Below are 16,626 nucleotides of genomic sequence, written 5' to 3'. Positions count from 1 at the left end.
TGGGCCTTGACCACCAAGGAAGAAAACCTAAGGGTTAAACATTCAAGTTACACAGCTCTTGGCAGGAGAGGGTTTATTGTTCTTGTGCTGTTTTCGTTGGGGGCGCCAAATATTGCTGTGGGAACCCAACCTCTGCTATCTTGTGGAGCGTGTTGCTGGAGAAATCAGTTGTTTGGAGGCCTCAGCCACCCAAATTGGCAGTTTATCTTCAGCTTGTCTCATTCCTCAGTCTGCAGACTGAACTCTAACACATGCAGTCAGTGAGTGCAAAAGGAACCACAACAACCCAGCCAGGAGCTCTTGAGGTCACTGGAGAGAAAACTCTGTGCAAGAAGGTTGCCAAGGATCCAACACCACCAGAAGACAAGCAGAGGCTCAGCTGAGTACCAACTCACTAATGTTTAACCATGTGCCAGGAGCAGTGAATCTCTGGCTGGCCCCAGCTAGGGATCAGTTTATGCAGTAACTGCTACTCCTTGCACTTAACCTAACTGCACTGAGCATCCCTGCCTGGGGGCTGCTGCAGTGCCCAAGATGCAATCTGGAGCCCAAGGAGCTTTCCTGCTGTGTGATGGAGCTGATCCCTCCTCATTTTCAGAGGCCAGATCAATGAACAACCCAGGAAAAATATTTCATTAAGGTGTGTTCCCTGTGGAAAGAGCTGCAAAGGCTTTGTGCAAGCAGAAATGAAGAGTGGCCTAGGTGTCTGTGGCAGACAGAAGGGCAAGAGAAAGCTTCCATCACACCTCCCTTTGAGGGACAGGGCCCTGAATAGTCAAGGTTGAGTCAGGTGTGGAACCCAGGACTTCTCAGATTTTCATCTGGAGCTGGTTTCAGTTCTAGGACAGAATGCAGGACTCTGGGGTTTGTTGTAAAGAGGAAGCCTGTTTAGAAATGCAGTCTGGTGGCAGCCTGGGGACTCTGCCTGTACCTGAACAGACCTGGAGCCCTCACAAGCCCCAGGAGGCTGGGTCTGCTCTCAGTGTCCTCCGCTGCTTGAAGCCCAGGAAGCTCTTTGCTGAGAGGCAGGCAAGGAAGCAATACCCTGCCTGCAGATCCTGACCTATGCCTACATATTTTCAGGGTATTGTCAGGAGCTGCCCTTACACAGCCAAATGCTGACCTTTTAATCTCCCACAACTTCCCAGGAAGAAAAGAGCTTCCCTGCTTTAGTCATGGTCACAGATGTCATTCTCTCCTCCAAAAGGAGCAAGCATGGCCAAAGAAAGACAGAATCACAGAATGGCAGGGGTTGGAAGGGACCTCTGGAGAGGTCCCCCCCACCTGCCAAGGCAGAAGCAGCCGAAGAAGGTCACACAGGAATACATCCAGGTGGGTCTGGAATGTCTACAAAGATGGAGACTCCATCACCTATCTAGGCAGCCTGCTCCAGGGCTCCAGCACCTTTAAATTACAGAAGTTCCTCCTCATGTTCAGATGGAGCTTCTGATGTTCCAGTTTGTGCTTCTCACCCCTTGTCCTGTCACTGAGCACCATTGAACAAAGCCTGGCCCCATCCTCCTGACACCCACTCTGTGAGTATCGATCAGCATTGTTCAGATCCCCCTCAGGCTGCTCTTCTCCACACCGAGACTAACAAGCAAATGTTCACCACTCACTGTGAGCTTCTTCCACTTGAGTTCTCTGCTCCTGCAACATCTGCAGACAAACTGCCCCAAGCAGCAGCTGGAGGAGCAGCTCTGGCAGGGTGGGGTCTGACTTACATGTGCTGGGAAGCATTGGGGTAGAGCTGGGAGAACTGTGGGGCTGAGTCCTCAGGGCCGTGGGGCGCAGCGTGGCTGATGACCATCATGATGGGTCTGTGGGGGTATATCTTCTTAGACATCCTGAAGTAATTAATGCTCTCATTAGTGATTAAGTCTGTGAAGTAGTCCTGGAATATATGATTAAGACAAAGCAGAAGTTAGAAAGTGCATGATTAATTAATTAGATCACCCCCCACCCTGTCATGATGCTGCTGGCAAGCCCTCACGCTAAAGGAAGGGAAATCTCACCCCCAAGGGGTTGGGGGCTCAGAGCAGCAGACCCAGCAGGAATCACCTGCTGAAGCAAGTGATGCCACACGACAGGAGACAGCATTTTGCAAACCAGAGACAACAGGAGATGCAGCAAAGGTGAATACCAGGGTCTGCAGCAGGGTTGCTAAGTAAGATGTCAGACACAGACTGTCCTGATCTCACCGGTAAGCACTTGCTCCTTGCTGCCAGGACTCAGCCTCTTCCATGGGGTTTCTGTTTGCTATAACCTTTCCTGCATGCTCTTTGTTTAGACCATGCTATGGTACCTGAACAAAGTGAAGGAAGCTGCCAGAAGTAGCAGGGTGCAAACTCCTTTATTAGAGGAGCTGCAAAGGAAGGCAGGGAGCAGTAGAATTCCTGCAGGCTCCGCTCCTTTCATTGTGCAACTTTAAGCAGTGCAGCTGCTGAGGTGAAGGCTGTGACTCACTAACAACCTGGCTGAACCCACAGCCAAGGTGGCAGTTGGAAGCTACAAGGGGAAGGGAGGAAATGGAACCCAGAGAAAGATAAGATTAAAAAAAAAAAAAAAAAAAAAAAAAAAAGAACACTTAAATTAAACCACCTGCCACCTCTTGGAGGGCTCCCTGCTGGCCTGGAGGTCTGGGGAGAGCTTCACTGCGAGCACCCAGACAAAGTTTGGCATTTCAGGCACTTCCAGGCATGACTAATCATATGTTGTGGGCAGAAGGCCCTGGACAGCTGCAAAAGCAGAGCCTGAGGGACAAGGTCTGTGCTGCATGTCAGTGCTGGGACAAGGCAACCAGCTGTGACCTCTGTGCTTGCCTGCTCCTGTCCCCTCTCCTACAGCACACCCAGAGCTCACAGCACAGCCTGGCTGCTGCAGTCCCTGCAAGGCATGGAAGAGACAGCAAGTAATGCTTTGGGCTCCAAAGGGAGCACAGGGCACCAGGACTGGGAGAATTCCTGGGTTTGTGGCTGTTCAGGTGGAATGCCTGCATGGCTGCAGTCCCAGAGCAACTGCACTCCCCCCAGTGCCCTCTTTGCTGCAGCTGCACAGGCAGGATGGGTAAGGAATGCACAATAACCAATATTCCTGATTTCCTTTGTTTTTCCCCTAGATAAATACACAAGCAGCTTTGTGTAATTTCTGCTGGTGGGGAAATCAGAAACAGGCAGCCTGAGCTTCCAGCAAAATCTCATTACAAGGGTCAGCAACCACAGCTGCAACATCTGTATCATCTGTGAGCCATGGGCGGAGGAAATGCCAGATCCTGCCTTCTGTCTGAGCCCTGAGCCCTGTCTCAGCCTTCTCCAGAACCCTCATTATGGTGGGCAGGTCACCTTGGCACACTGTCCCAACTTTGCCAGGAGCCCTGAAGCTCCTCAAGGACCCTGTTCTGCTTGTCCTCATGGTCATGACGGGAGCCTGACCCCAGCGGCACACAGCACTGTGTGTGCACTGGGACACAGCACCAGGCTTCCTCTGTGGGTAACACCCAACAACACCCAGCTAGCTTCCAAGCTCAGCAGAGCAAGGGGAAAAGCCTTTCATTACTGCTTGCTTCTGCCACCAACCCACCACTTTCTAGCAGAGAGGGAGGGAGGAATCACCAGGCTCCGCTGAGGGAGCTTTATTCCATCACACCATTAATACTCCCCCCGTGGAAACTACTCTGCAGTGCCCTGGAGGGAAAATGACATCTCAGTTTCTGAGCTCCAGTGGGTTAATTACTTACTTCTCTGGTTAACCAGAAGCTAATCTGCGTCTGGCTTACTGAGGTGGCACTGGTGTGCCTGGGGCATACCTTGGCATAGTCGAAGCCGTGCTTCTCCTTGTGGCCGTTGCGGGAAATGGTGTAGTTGTAGAAGCGAGAGTTCTTCACCAGCCCCACCCACTCCCTCCACCCGGGGGGGATGTAGCTGCCGTTGTACTCATTGAGGTATTTCCCAAAGAAAGCTGTCAAGGAAAAAAACAACAACAAAAATCACACACGCAGGAGGCTCTGCAAGCCAAGCCTGCGGTCTTAGCCAAAAGCAGGCATGGATGGAGAAAAAAGCGTCCGAGTGAGCCGGAGCTGCCTTGCCCAATGCTCCTCTGAGACCCCTCTGAGGGGTTTGCAGCACAAAGGAGCTGCTTCCAGAGGTTCTGTCAGAGCTGGAAGCCTTTCCGACTTCAGGTTTTCTTCTTAATCTTTTGAAATCCATTGCTCACATGAAATATTGTTAGGGGTTTGTTTAGATAGAAGGAGTTTGCTCCTCCTGGTTTGCACTTGGAGATGGAATAAAAAAATCAGTGCCTAGGAGACACCTGAGAAGCTCCTTTGCCTTCAGCAAGCCCTGTGATGTTTTGGAGCATGGCAAAGCTTTGGCTTTTCAAAGTTTGGACTTGCAAGCTGGTTGTTGTTTTGCTGGTTCAATAAGCACTGTGGAAAGCCCAGATCTGCATCTCACTGGCTGTGTAGAGCAAGTGGGATCCCCACCCTGCTTTGCTGCCACGAGATCTCAAAGGCACAACTCGACCTGAAGGTCTGGCAGCTCTGCCTGGCCTGCCAGAGCAAGGGTCCAGGTGACAAATCAGGACCCACTGATGGAACTTTCAGCCTTTGCCAGCCAGCCCAGGAGGGTTTGCAGGTGCTGCTGCCAGTTCTTCTGGAAGGAAGTGAAAGGCAAAACCATCCCACAGGGCAGTGAGCTCCCAGCTCCCTGGAACTGTGGATTGCTTGTGCCAAAGCTACAGACACCAAAACCCTGCCAGCTGGCTTGGGGAGGAGGATTAGTGCTGGCATGGTCTCCTGGCACACACAGCCCTGCTGCTTCCAGGCCCAGATGGGTATGGAAGCTGTTTAGCTGTTGTGTATGGCTTTGGCTTTGATCAGCAGCCCACTGGGATGACTCTGCCCTGCTTTTCCACCACCTGGCAAACATCTGACCTGGCCTGCAGCTGGGGGGCTGTAAGGGTTTATCAGCTCCAGCTCAGTCCCAGTAAGCTACTGGGGTGTTTGAGTAACTCCATGGTTGGAGTTCACTTCTTGAGGTTTACAAGCTCCTGAAGGTCACTTGTGGCAGCAGCTCTGCCAGCCCTGTCCCCAGCAGCCAGAGCAGTGCTGGTACTCAGACAGAGAGGCACCCTGAGGAGGAGGCAAGGACACCTGCTGCCCACCATTGCTTCTCCAGCTGGGCTTCAGGACAGAGGGCAAACCTCTGTCCTTGTTTTCTGGGAGGAGATGAAGTCACTCTGAAGAACCTCACACTCAACCTAGACACGTTCAGGCTGACCAAGGAAGTACATTTGGGGAAGGGCTGAAATAGTTCAGGTCTGACTGATGTGGGCATGGTGAACTTCCTGGGAAAACCAGTGGAAAAATCCCAATGTTGATAATTAAGACTTGCTTGAGGCAAGGTAACCATGGTGCAATCGATGCCAGAATGGCCACATGTCAGTACCCAGAGGCTGCAGGCACAGATCATGTTACTGCCCTGCACCACATGGAATGTGACACACAACCAAGTCCTACAGCCAGCAGGCCAGGATTCCAGCTCATCCTCCCACAGCCACCAAGAAACCAGCCTAGCCTCTCTCCTTTTGTCTCCTGAGGCCAACCAAAAGTCAAGAATGTTGGGGTGAAGAGGGTGACCGTAGGAGGGAAAGAGCCCAGCACCATTGCATCCTGGAAGAGAAACCAGTTTGCTCCTCTGAGGCAGCCAGACTGGGTTTAACTCTCAGCTGGCCAGGGAAAGTGCAAAGGTAAAAGCTGGAGGGGAGTGGAGGGAAGGGAAGGGAAGCCAAGGAGAGGAGAAGTCAGGGAGAAACAACAGAAGAGAAGATGGGAAAGCGATGAGGGAGAGGAAGCAGAGCTGAGCCAGGCGAAACCAAGGACAGGCTGTGGCTGCAGGGGAGCCCCAAGGTCAGCCTGCAATGCCACCCCACACCCACCAGCAGCTGCTACTGCATGGCCAAGGGACACCTCCAGGTGCTCTGCAGGATTCTGCTGCCAGCCTGCCTCTCACAAAGATCAGAGCCCCTTGAGCTGTGAATGGCACAGAACAAGGTATCAGACAGGGTGGTTTGATGGCCCCAGCCACAGTCAGGACTAATGCTGAGACCTGGCCTCTGCCGAGTGCAGCCCGGCCAAGCTTCAGGCACTGCTGCTGAGTTTCCATCCCAGCTGGCTCAGGCTGCAGCATTGCCAAGGAAAAAGCCAGGGGAAAAGAAGGGCTTTGCCCATTTCAAACCCGTGGGTGAACTTCTCCCTCAGCAGCTCTGGTGTCTCTGGGTTTTAATGTGGTGCCCTTGCAAAGCCCAGAGGTGGCTGTGAAACCCTGCCTCAGAACAGCCAAGATCTGAAAACCTGTGGCATAGATGAACAGGAGAACTTGCTACAGCTCCTCAGTTTCATGTTCCTATGGGGTGCCCCTTTATGGACCTGAGAACCTCCCAGTTTCAGCCTTGCCTCCCCTTCTCCTCTCCTGACTGCCAGACCCTGCTGAGAGAAGGGCATCACAGCAAAAGCAGAGATGAAATGACCTGGGGCACAGGAACCAGAGCAGATAAAACTGCATTGAGGACAGGAAAGGGAGGTTTGGAGCTGGCAGGGGCCAATCCAACCTGGAATTTCCTTGCTGTAGGTGATTTAATTTCCCAGCTTCAATAATGTTATGTTGGCTCCCCTTTGGCCCCCTGAACCTCACCTTTTGGTGCATGTGATGAGGCTGCAGAGTGACAGCCTGAACTGTTCAGTTCTATGCTGCAGTGAGTTAGAGTTTTATCATCACAGCCATCTGGGAGCTGTCAGGGTCTGAGCAGCTCCCTGAGTGACAGTCTGCAGGAACAGGAGTTTCCCTGCTGCAGAGGAAAGCAGCTCCTATGTCAGGGGTCCCAGAGGTGGTGGGAGTTCTCATAATGGATCCCATTAACCAGACTGCTTCAGCCACCAGTGTCTGCTGGTCAGGGGCTCAGGAGGATGTGAGCAGTTAGGCAGAGGGAGGGAAACACCAGGGGTCAGCCCTTTCAGCCTGGCGTTTTCTGAGCACCACTGAGTCCAGGATGGGGCAAGTGAGTCAGAACTAGAGCCCAGCACCAGCAGTGGAGTCTTCAATCTCTGAACGGAGACAGGGGAAGGTTAGGTTGGAGACTCTGAACAATTTCTTCACTGCAAGAGTGGTCAGGGATTGGAACAGGCTGCCCAGGGAGGTGGTGGAATCCCCATCCCTGGAGGCGTCAAAGAATTGTGTGGCCATGGCACCTGGGGACATGGTTTAGTGGCCATGGCGGTGCTGGGTTGCTGGTTGGACTGGATGATCTTGGAGGGATATTCCAACCCAAATAACTCTCTCTCAAATAACAGGGTGAAAGGAAAGCACAGTGGTGGCCATGGGGCCAGTAGGGACCAGCAGGGCATCACAGTGGGTGTCTTGCTTAGGTTCATTAAGCAGAGGATTGTGATCTGTTAAAGTGCTGTGGAACATGTAAATACAAATAGCTGAAAGTGACTCAGATTCCCACAACTCCCAGTGCTTCCCCCTCAGTATTTTCTACAACCATCTGTGGCCCACATTTACAACCACTGCCCCATGGAACGAGGCCCCAACTCCTGTCACCAGGAATGGATTTGCCTACATCTACTGCTGGGACATCTCTGCTCTCCCTGGATCAAAGGCTGTTCTGCATTCTCATCACTTGTTGATGCGATTCAAACCAACCCCAAACCTGTCTAAGGAGGTGCTGCAGGAAGCTTTAGTCACCGTGGCCCAGACAGGAGCCTGCAGCAGCCAGCCCACATCCTCTACCCCAGCCAGCAAAGCGCTGCCAGGAGCTGGGCAGCAGCTGTGTGACATTCAGGACACAGCTTAGGAGCACAGGAGCTCTGCAGAGGGGATCCAGGACCCCCATCCTTGCTGCTGCAGGGGCTGGCATGTGCCACGTGACAGAACTGCTATCTTCTGAAACCAGGGCAGTTCACCCTCCAAAATCAGGATGCTGCTCTGGAGGTACAAATCATCTCTTGGCCACAAGCACAGGAGGGATGAAATAGCAGCAGAGAGAAAGTTCTGCCCAGATTTGCCTAACTGGAGCACTGGGATGTGTGAACTTGCTAAAAGGCTCTGGAGCAGGGTTTCTATGATGTTTAATAGCACAGATTTCTGTTTTAAGCACAAGTAGGCAAACATGCTGTGGGTTTTGATGAGGGCCTGGCTGGGAACCAAAGCAAAGTCTCACTTCACATGACACCACAGAACTAGCAAATCCTGCCTGCTACCCTCTGCAGCCCTCTCCCTCTTCTACATTTCTCTTTTTGTGGGACATCTGAATACATTCAGAATCTTTCACTTTTATTTATACAGTTCTTAGTCTGACTGCAAGTGCAGCTGGCTTCCGAAGAGCAAGGCATAGTTTCAACTACCTAAAATTCTTAAGCTACCTTTGATGCTCCAGTCCCTTTTACACCAGGTAAAGAAGAACCTGGATGCTTGGGCTCCTCACTTTCTGTGAAAGCACTCTGGAAACCACCACCCCTTCCCTGCTCACTGCTTCCCAGCCCTGGACCCTGCCCTGTCACCTTCCCTGTTTGTCAAGGGTGCATGAGGCAGGACACAAATGAGGTCAGTGGAGTGCTGCAGATCACAAGCAGTGTGTGATGGCAGTGAGCTGTCCTCTGGTGCTGTGCCCAAGATACCCTTGGGCTTAGTCTCCAGAGGAAGCACATTGCCTGCCCACCCCACATCAGCAGTACCCCAGGGATGAGTGAAAGGACAGACAACAACCAGCCAAGGACCAGTTAAAATCTCTGACCCTGGCATCTAAGGGACATGATTTAGCATCAGACTTAGTAGATGCAGAACTGTGGAACTGTTGTGGCTGGAGAGACCTTTGAGATCATCAAGCCCAACAGCTCATCCAGAGCTCACAGCCCCTCCACTGCTGAGCCACTGCCCCCAAACTACATCCCTAGCACCACAGCCATGCGTCCTTTAAACACCTCCAGGGATGGGGACTCCACCACCAATCTGGGCAGCCTGTGCCAGTGTCTCACCAGTCCCTCCCCCTTTTCACTCCCAGCTGTTCTTGGCTCCCAGGATTTTGGGAGTCATCTCAGTTTCTAGCTGTGAAGTGCAGATTAGGAGTTGGTCAGGGGACCTTTGGTGACTTATTAATGAGGCAACAGTGTCCTTGAAAAACATGCTACAGGATCTGCTGTTAGCTGGGCTGCCACTTGGAAAAATAACCGTGAGTAATTAGAGGGTAGCTTCACCCTACAGGGATCAGTTCCTGGGGGCTGTGTTATTGCAGGGTCAGACAACGTGCCCTGGTCAGAATCAGCTCCATGCCAGCATTTTCAGTCATTTCCAGTCCCTTTTCCCCCTTCTTGCCCCTGATAGCTTTAGGACTGAGGCTCTCTCTGTCTGCTTTTGGGCAGGGATATTTTTCCTTTCCTTTTTCTTTTGATGTCTTTTCCCCTTCCACTTCATAGGGCTGAGTCTGCACACTCCCTGTGCCTCCTGAGCAGCAGGCAGTGAGCAGACAGACCCAGAGCAGAGGGCAGTGAGGGCTGGGGACAGGGCCCTTTTGTGCTCCACACCAAGATGATACTGAACACTTCAAGAACAGGTGAAGCAGCCATAGATCAAGCAGGAAGAACTCCTGAGCCACTAGACAAAGGTCCTGCTTTGGGGTGAATTCAGCACCTTTTCTAGCAGTGATGGTCAATTCTCTCCCTGTCTCTCTCCCCAAAGCCTTGCTGCTGACCCTTAATTCAGGCTTATCAGCGTTGAGCTCAGAAACCCCTCTGACCCCAGCTTAGCAGAGACTGAGCTTCCAGGTGCCTGTTTCAGAGCCAGTCCCAGGCCCACAGAAATTCAATATTTGCCTGGATTTTCTTAAGATGCAGAAGCTCCCTAGAGCCACAGATGCAGGTAGAGAAGGCAAAGGAGTGAGGGAGCTCCCTATGTGGAGAGGAGGAGATCGCAGCCAGGCAAAGTGCAAGCTGTTGGATCCAGCAGCATGGAGAGCAGCAGGACAACCAGAGTGGAGGCTCTCTCCTGCTCTGCTTTGAGAGCAGCTTGTTCCTGTGCCTCAGCTGCTGACAGACACCAACCCCTCTGCTGCTGGTGACAGCATGGGGAGCAGGCTGGCACGGGGCTCTGTGCCTCGTGGCCCAGTTGTGATGGTTTGAAACTGTCTTTTTTTTTTTTCCTTGCAAAGTTCAGAACAGAGAAAGTGAAAGAATGTAAATAAGTCACTATTGGGTGTAAAAAAGCAAAATACTGATTGTTCTAAACACTTCCATTGGATAGATAGAAATGTTTAAGAACTATTACCCAAAACAAAGTGGGCACTCTGCACATTCTGCGTTCGGCAGTGGGGGCAGTTGCTGGGCTGTCTGGCTGCTGTTTCTTCTTCTCTTCTGGCTGAAGATAACACACTGACCTTGGCAGCTAAGTTAACAACTTTCTGCTTAACTAACTCTGCTTCTCTGTCCAGGGGGGTCTGGGGGGAAGCTCCTGGGAGAGAGAGAGGCCCCTTTGGGAGGGTCCCCTTGGGGGGAAGCAAAGGGAGATTGGTTGTGCTTTTTCTGTTGATTGTATATATTTGTGAATGTTGTGAATTTTGTATATTTGTACATATTCATTGCATTTCATTGTAGATTTTAGACTCTGCTTGTAAATACAGCCTTCATTTGCTTCCAGACTGAGCTAGCCTGGTTACTTGTTGGTGGGGGGGGAATTTCAGCTCACACTGACACACCAGTCAAGAGGACTCTTTGTGGCTGAAGGATGCTTTTGCACCAGTTGGCCCCTGATGACCTCACACAACTCCTGGACCTCGAGCAGGGGAAGCCAGGCTGGAGCCTAAGGTGTCTCTGGGCTGGACCTTGTGGGCTAGGTGATGGAGGGATGAATTGGGTTTCACATGGGGCTGAGGCATGGGCGAGGGGAATAAGAAGAGCTCTTTGTAAACAGGAAAGAGATCTCCTGACTATGGAAAACCACTGGGAATTTACAAGGAAACTATCAGGTCTTATTGGTGCCCAGCAGAACAATCCTTCCTAAAGGCAACTTTCTGCTCCTTTGCAGAAAATGCAAATGGGATCTGGCCCTGTGGCAGACCTTCAATTGTACCATTCACCCCTGCTCTCTCCCAGCATGGGCACCTCTCTCCTGTGAGGTCTCTGGCACCAATCCCCAGCCTGGTCCTGGCATCTTCTTCCATAACTGTCCACAAGCAGGTCGTAATGCTGACCGTAACCACGGCTGCAACTGCCAGTCCAGACCCACAATGCCACTAAAATGCTCCTGGTTTGCACTAGGTGTAACTGCCCAACAGCTTATGGCCCACCTGGGACATCTGAAGGTGAAGACACTCTTCTCAGATACCGGTGAGCTTCTTTCCATGGCCATTAGACTGGGACCAGCAGGCAGTAGTACCCTCCCTGTCCACAACACCAAAACTCTGCTCTGCAAACCCAGTTTGGGGCAAGTGTATATAAAATCATGGAATCGTTTGGGTTGGAAAAGCCCTCCAAGATCATCCAGTCCAACTGTCAACCCAGCACTGCCATGGCCATCAAACCATGTCCCCAGGTGCCAAGGCCACAAGTTTCTTGAACCCCTCCAGGGATGGTGACTCCACCACCACCCTGGGCAGCCTGTTCCAATGACTGAAAAAGAAAATGTTTTTCCTGATCTCCAACCTCAGCATCCCCTGGCACAAACCCCAGGCTTCATTTTAGGCAGCAGTTTGAGACCCACTGTTGAGTGTCAGCTGTAGAATCAGAGAATAAAGGAATGGTCAGGAATGGAAGGGACCTTCGTAGGTCTGGACAACCTCCAGAGGTCCTATCCAAGCCCTGCCGCCCAGCGAGCGAGCTCCAATGGAGATGTGGGAGAGCTGCTGGGTGCCCCTTCCCCGCATGCCCCTTACCGGTCCTGTAGCCGGTGTTGTTGAGGTAGACGGCGAAGGTGCGCGGCTCGTGGGCGGCCTGCCAGGACGGGGAGGAGCAGTTCTCGTTGTTGGTGTAGGTGTTGTGGTTGTGCACGTACTTGCCGGTCAGCATGGAGGAGCGCGAGGGGCAGCACATGGGCGTCGTCACGAAGGCATTGACGAAGGAGGCTCCTCCGCCCTCCATCAGCCGCCTGGTCTTGTTCATCACCTGCAGGGACCCTGCCAGAGGAGCCCCAGAAACCAGCCTGTCAGTGCTGCTGCTCGCCCAGCCTGGGGGCACAAAGGGGGCTGCAGTTCTAGTTCTCTCTCTTTTTTTTTTTTTTTTCTCCTTCCACAATCAGCTTTGCACGGCTGGCAGAATCAGAGAATCAACCAGGTTGGAAGAGACCTCCAAGATCATCAAATCCAACCAATCACCCAACCCTATCTAATCAACCAGACCATGGCACTAAGTGCCTCATCCAGGCTTTTCTTAAACACCTCTAGGGATGTTGGCACCACCACGTCCCTGGGCAGCACATCCCAATGGCCAACCTCTCTTTCTCTGAAGAACTTCTTTCTAAGATCAAGCCTAAACTTCCCCCTGCACAGCTTGAGACTGTCCTCTTGTTCTGCTGCTTGTTGCGTGGGAGAAGAGACCAACCCCCCACCTGGCTACAACCTCCCTTCAGGCAGTTGTAGAGAGCAATAAGGTCTCCCCTGAGCCTCCTCATCTCCAGTCAGGGCTCTGAATCTGAACCCCCTGTTGCTGCTGATACACTGAGAGATTGTCCTGGGCTCGTTTGGGTCACTGGAAAACCAGTTAAGAAAAAAATAAATGAATGAACCCAATGGGCACAAGGCTGTGACCCACACACCTGCCAAGGAGCCTCAGCTTCAGCTCTGAGCACTGAGACCTCACAGTTACAGCTACTAATGCTTCGCTTTGGGGCTAGGCAGTCAGTGCTGAAGATGAAACCTTTGGCATCAATATTGTTTGGTTAAAGAAAGGTCCACGGATGCAGCAGAGCTGGTGTGAGCCTTCCTACCTCTGTGCTTCACACACCACAAGCTGCTGGAGCCTTTCTCTGCTCTGTTTCCTCCTGCAAACCTGCTGCTCAGGATCCTCCCCCCAGCTATGCACTTACTGACCCCAGTAATGGATTTAGCCCCTCTGGAAATCCTGAAATAAGCACTTCAAAGCAGGTGGGACTTCCTCATTTGGAAAACAAAACACAAGCAGGAGATAAAACCTGCTGAGTGAAGTTCTAATGCTTTGCTGTTAGCTCTGCTCACAGCCTCAGCTCTGCCATCTGGCACACAGTCTGCAGGGCACAGAGCTGGGGCTGCCTGGCAGCAGGATACTCACTCTGCACAGCCAACTGGGGAGCACCTGAGGGGAACCCAGCAGCCAGGAACAGCCACTTTGGGCACAGAAGTTATCAAGTTTAGCCAGGCAAGAAACTCAGCGTCCCTTGTCAGTCTGTTCCCACACAGGCATAGGTTTGGTAGCCAAGGGTTCACAGCACATCTCAGAGTTGCCATGGACTCCATGCAGGTGCACCACAGGAGGCCATCTCTAGAAGGGGGCAGCTAGAGCCACTATGTCTCCATCTGAACTACACACAGCCCCAGGAAGGCCATGGACTCCCTCAGATCTCATCACAGCCCCCCATGCTTTCAGTCATGGTGAGGACGGAAGCCAGGCCAGCTGTGCCCGCTGTGCCTGCTGGGACATATCCAGCTGTTGCTCTTACCTCTTTGCCCAGTGCTGTGCTCAGTGGGTGCCTGATCTGCATTTCACTGGCTCAGGCTGGGGACAAGGGCACAGAAAAATGGAATTCTCTCTGATGTGTCTTTCCCATAGATATTTACGTTGGACATGAGGACAGTTTCTTCCCACAAAGGGTCACCAAGGCCTGGCCCAGCCTGCCCAGGGCAGTGCTGGAGTCCCCATGCCTGGAAGGGTTCCAAAGCTGTGGAGATCTGGTGCTGAGGGCCATGGTTTGGTGGTGACCTGGCAGAGCTGGGTTGGGGTCTGGACTGGATTATCTGAAAGGTCTCTTCCACCCACAAGAGTTGTGTGATTCTCTGTTGTCCCCATGCAGGAGCACAGCAGTTCTGAGAGCTGGCTGGAGCTGTGGAGCAATTTGTGAGCTTTCTCTGGGGAGTGGGATGAGGCAGCAGCTCTGCTGATCTCCTGTCTGCTGCCTGCAGAGCTCAGAGACAGAGCAGGTTGACAGGATGAGGTGCATGCTCTGGGCACCAACTCCACTGCTCCTGGGCTGCTGGAGCTTCCCCTTGGGTGACTGCACAACATCTGCAGCTGAGCACTTTGGGTCAGTGCTCCTACATGCTCTGGAGACAAATCCTACCAGCCTGCAGGATTTGAGGTGCTCTGGAAGCTTATATGTCAAAGCACTTGTTCAGAACAGCTTTCACAGGCACTCGTGCTGGGGACACAACAGCAAAGAGACCACACTGAGGGACTGCACTTTGGCAGCCCGGGGTGGCAGAGCCCAAGCTGTGCTGTTGGTGGCAGGGAGCAAAGCTTCCCCTGGCCTTTGGGAAACTCCAGACTTTAATCAGGCATGGCTGGAGGGCCAAGGGCTGATTCACACATGGAGAGCAGTTTGGTTTTGCTTTTCAAACCGCAGCGTGATTGATTAGCAGAAGTGTGAATAACAGAGAGCAGGGAGCCGTGGGGCTGGCTCCTGTTTCCTGTGGGATGATCTATGGAAAAGGGAAACCTGCATCTTCACTCAGCCTGGGGGAATGCAACGCCCCAGCCACGGCTCAGCTGCCTCCTACCAGGAGCATCCTGAGCAGCTCCCAAAGAAAGGAGCCCCTCCACGGGGACAAAGCAGCTCACCACATCCTTCCTCCTCTTTCACCACTCACAAGACCGCAGACAGAAGGTTGGCGACGTTGTTCAGAGCCCTGCTGACCTGTTTTCCCCGGTGCCCCGTGGAAAGCAGGAGCACAGAAAGGAGGACACAACCCTACCCTCTCGGGGGGCTTGTCGGGATATCTCCATCAGGAAGCAGCAGATTCCTGCCGGGAGTGCTGCAGTGAGGGCAGAGCCAGAACCGGGCAAAGCAGGGCTAAAGAGAGCAGGGGCTGGCCAGTGAGGAACAGGAGAGCCAAGATGTGCTCAGATCCAACAGCCTGATTGGAGCTCTGCTGCACAGCCCCCTCCCCAGCTCTCAGCCCCCAGATCTGCCTTGTCAGCCCTGTTCTGACTGGAGGGCTGTGAATCATTGCAGCAGGGCAAACAAGGCCAGCAGCAAATAGAGAGCTGCTTTTAGATCTCCTCCACTGCTTGCCTCTAGCCTCCTGGCTGAAGGCTTGTGACTGCAGACCTGCTGGGCTGTCCTGTTAGGAGCATTTTGATTTCTCAGGGTCCTATGACATTTTGTTTAGAAATTCACTACCCCTTTATCAAACCCATGTCTTTCATCAAACAACAGAACACAAAGCACCCGACACTAAGAATGCAAGATTGCATTTCAATAGATTTGTCAATTTTTCACCTTTTTGATCTTACCTCCCACCCCTGAAAACTCAACTATTTGCTAGGGGGGGAACCTAAAATGATTCTCTTTCTCTCCTTGAATTCTCACTTTGGCCAGTGACCCAAAAAATCAGTTCTATACATAACTACCATTAATATCCTTCTAACTGACTTAATGGAAAACATTCCAAGGCCTCCTGGAACATCATCCAAGCATTTCAACTTTTTCCACCCTGAGAAAAAATATGTGAAAATCCCTGCTGGCTGCTGTGGCCAGGTTGTGTTCAGAAACTTTGTGTGCTCCTGCAAGCAAAAGGAGCCTATTTTTGCACCTCTAGCAGAGCTTTCCAGCAGAGGGGCTGCGAAGACTCTGGTGACCCACGGAAATGCCCAGCCCATGCCCTGAAACGAGAGCAGGTGGTGAGCAGGGGCATGTCAGGTGAGACAGCTGCATGTGGCAGCTATCTGCCTACACAACACCTAGGGGAAGGTTCCCCTCATGAGGCTCAGATCTGCAAGTGCCACAGAAAGTCACAAAGTGACAAAGGGCTTCTGATGCCAGTTCTGTCTCTGTCTGCTCCTGAACCCTTTTCTGGTGAGGATTACAGCCTGCATGCATCTCCCGCAGCCTGTGACTGAAGGTGCCAAATGCTGCTGAATGACTCCTGTTACCTCCAGACCTGCCCCATACTCTGACACAGCCCCAGGACCAGCTCCCCCTCTGCACTCAGAGCCCTTCCCAGCCCCGAGGGCCCCACGGGGACACAAGCAGATGGCAGCAACTCCTCACCCAGCTCCACATCCTGGTCGTCTGTCAGCACCAGGATGATGTTTGGTCTGATGTTTTTCCTCTCCTGCTGCACACGTCCTCTGAACCTTGGGGACTTGATGGTGGAGCAGTGGCTGGTGAGCAGCTCGGCACCCAGCACGGCCAGCACCAGTGCGAACCAAGCAGACTTCATAGTAGGTGCAATAGGTCGGGGAAAAGGCTGATTCAGAAGCACCTGAGCTGCAGCTTTCAAGACCTGTAGGGAGGAAAAGAAATCCTGCTCAATCAGTAACTGAACTTCCTGTCACACAGTGAGAGGCTGAAGCTCTGGGGGTCAGTCAGGTACCACCTAGCACGGGGAAAAAGCTGTGTTGCTGGGTGCCAGATTTCCTCTCTTGCTGGCTCAGAAGGAACTCGGTCACTC

The 16,626-nt window shown here is 52.5% G+C and overlaps 1 protein-coding gene across 4 annotated transcripts in view; it reads right to left on the bottom strand.

Annotated features, from left to right (window-relative positions):
- SULF1 (sulfatase 1) overlaps positions 1–16,395 on the bottom strand; it is a 29,565-nt gene extending 13,170 nt beyond the window's left edge. For all 4 annotated transcript variants that reach the window (XM_054394641.1, XM_054394642.1, XM_054394643.1 and 1 more), the window contains exons 1-4: positions 16,224–16,395; positions 11,920–12,159; positions 3,806–3,957; positions 1,725–1,894 (exon numbers count right to left, since the gene is read on the bottom strand). In XM_054394641.1, coding sequence (XP_054250616.1) covers positions 1,725–1,894; positions 3,806–3,957; positions 11,920–12,159; positions 16,224–16,395 — 734 coding nt within the window. The remainder of the gene's footprint in view (positions 1–1,724; positions 1,895–3,805; positions 3,958–11,919; positions 12,160–16,223) is intronic.
- Positions 16,396–16,626: the final 231 nt, after the last annotated feature.

The sequence above is a fragment of the Indicator indicator genome, chromosome 31 (assembly GCF_027791375.1).
Source record: "Indicator indicator isolate 239-I01 chromosome 31, UM_Iind_1.1, whole genome shotgun sequence".
NCBI classification, from domain to species: Eukaryota; Metazoa; Chordata; class Aves; order Piciformes; family Indicatoridae; genus Indicator; species Indicator indicator.
The sequence above is the reverse complement of the archived record's forward strand: the minus strand, read 5'-3'. Positions and strand labels throughout refer to the sequence as shown.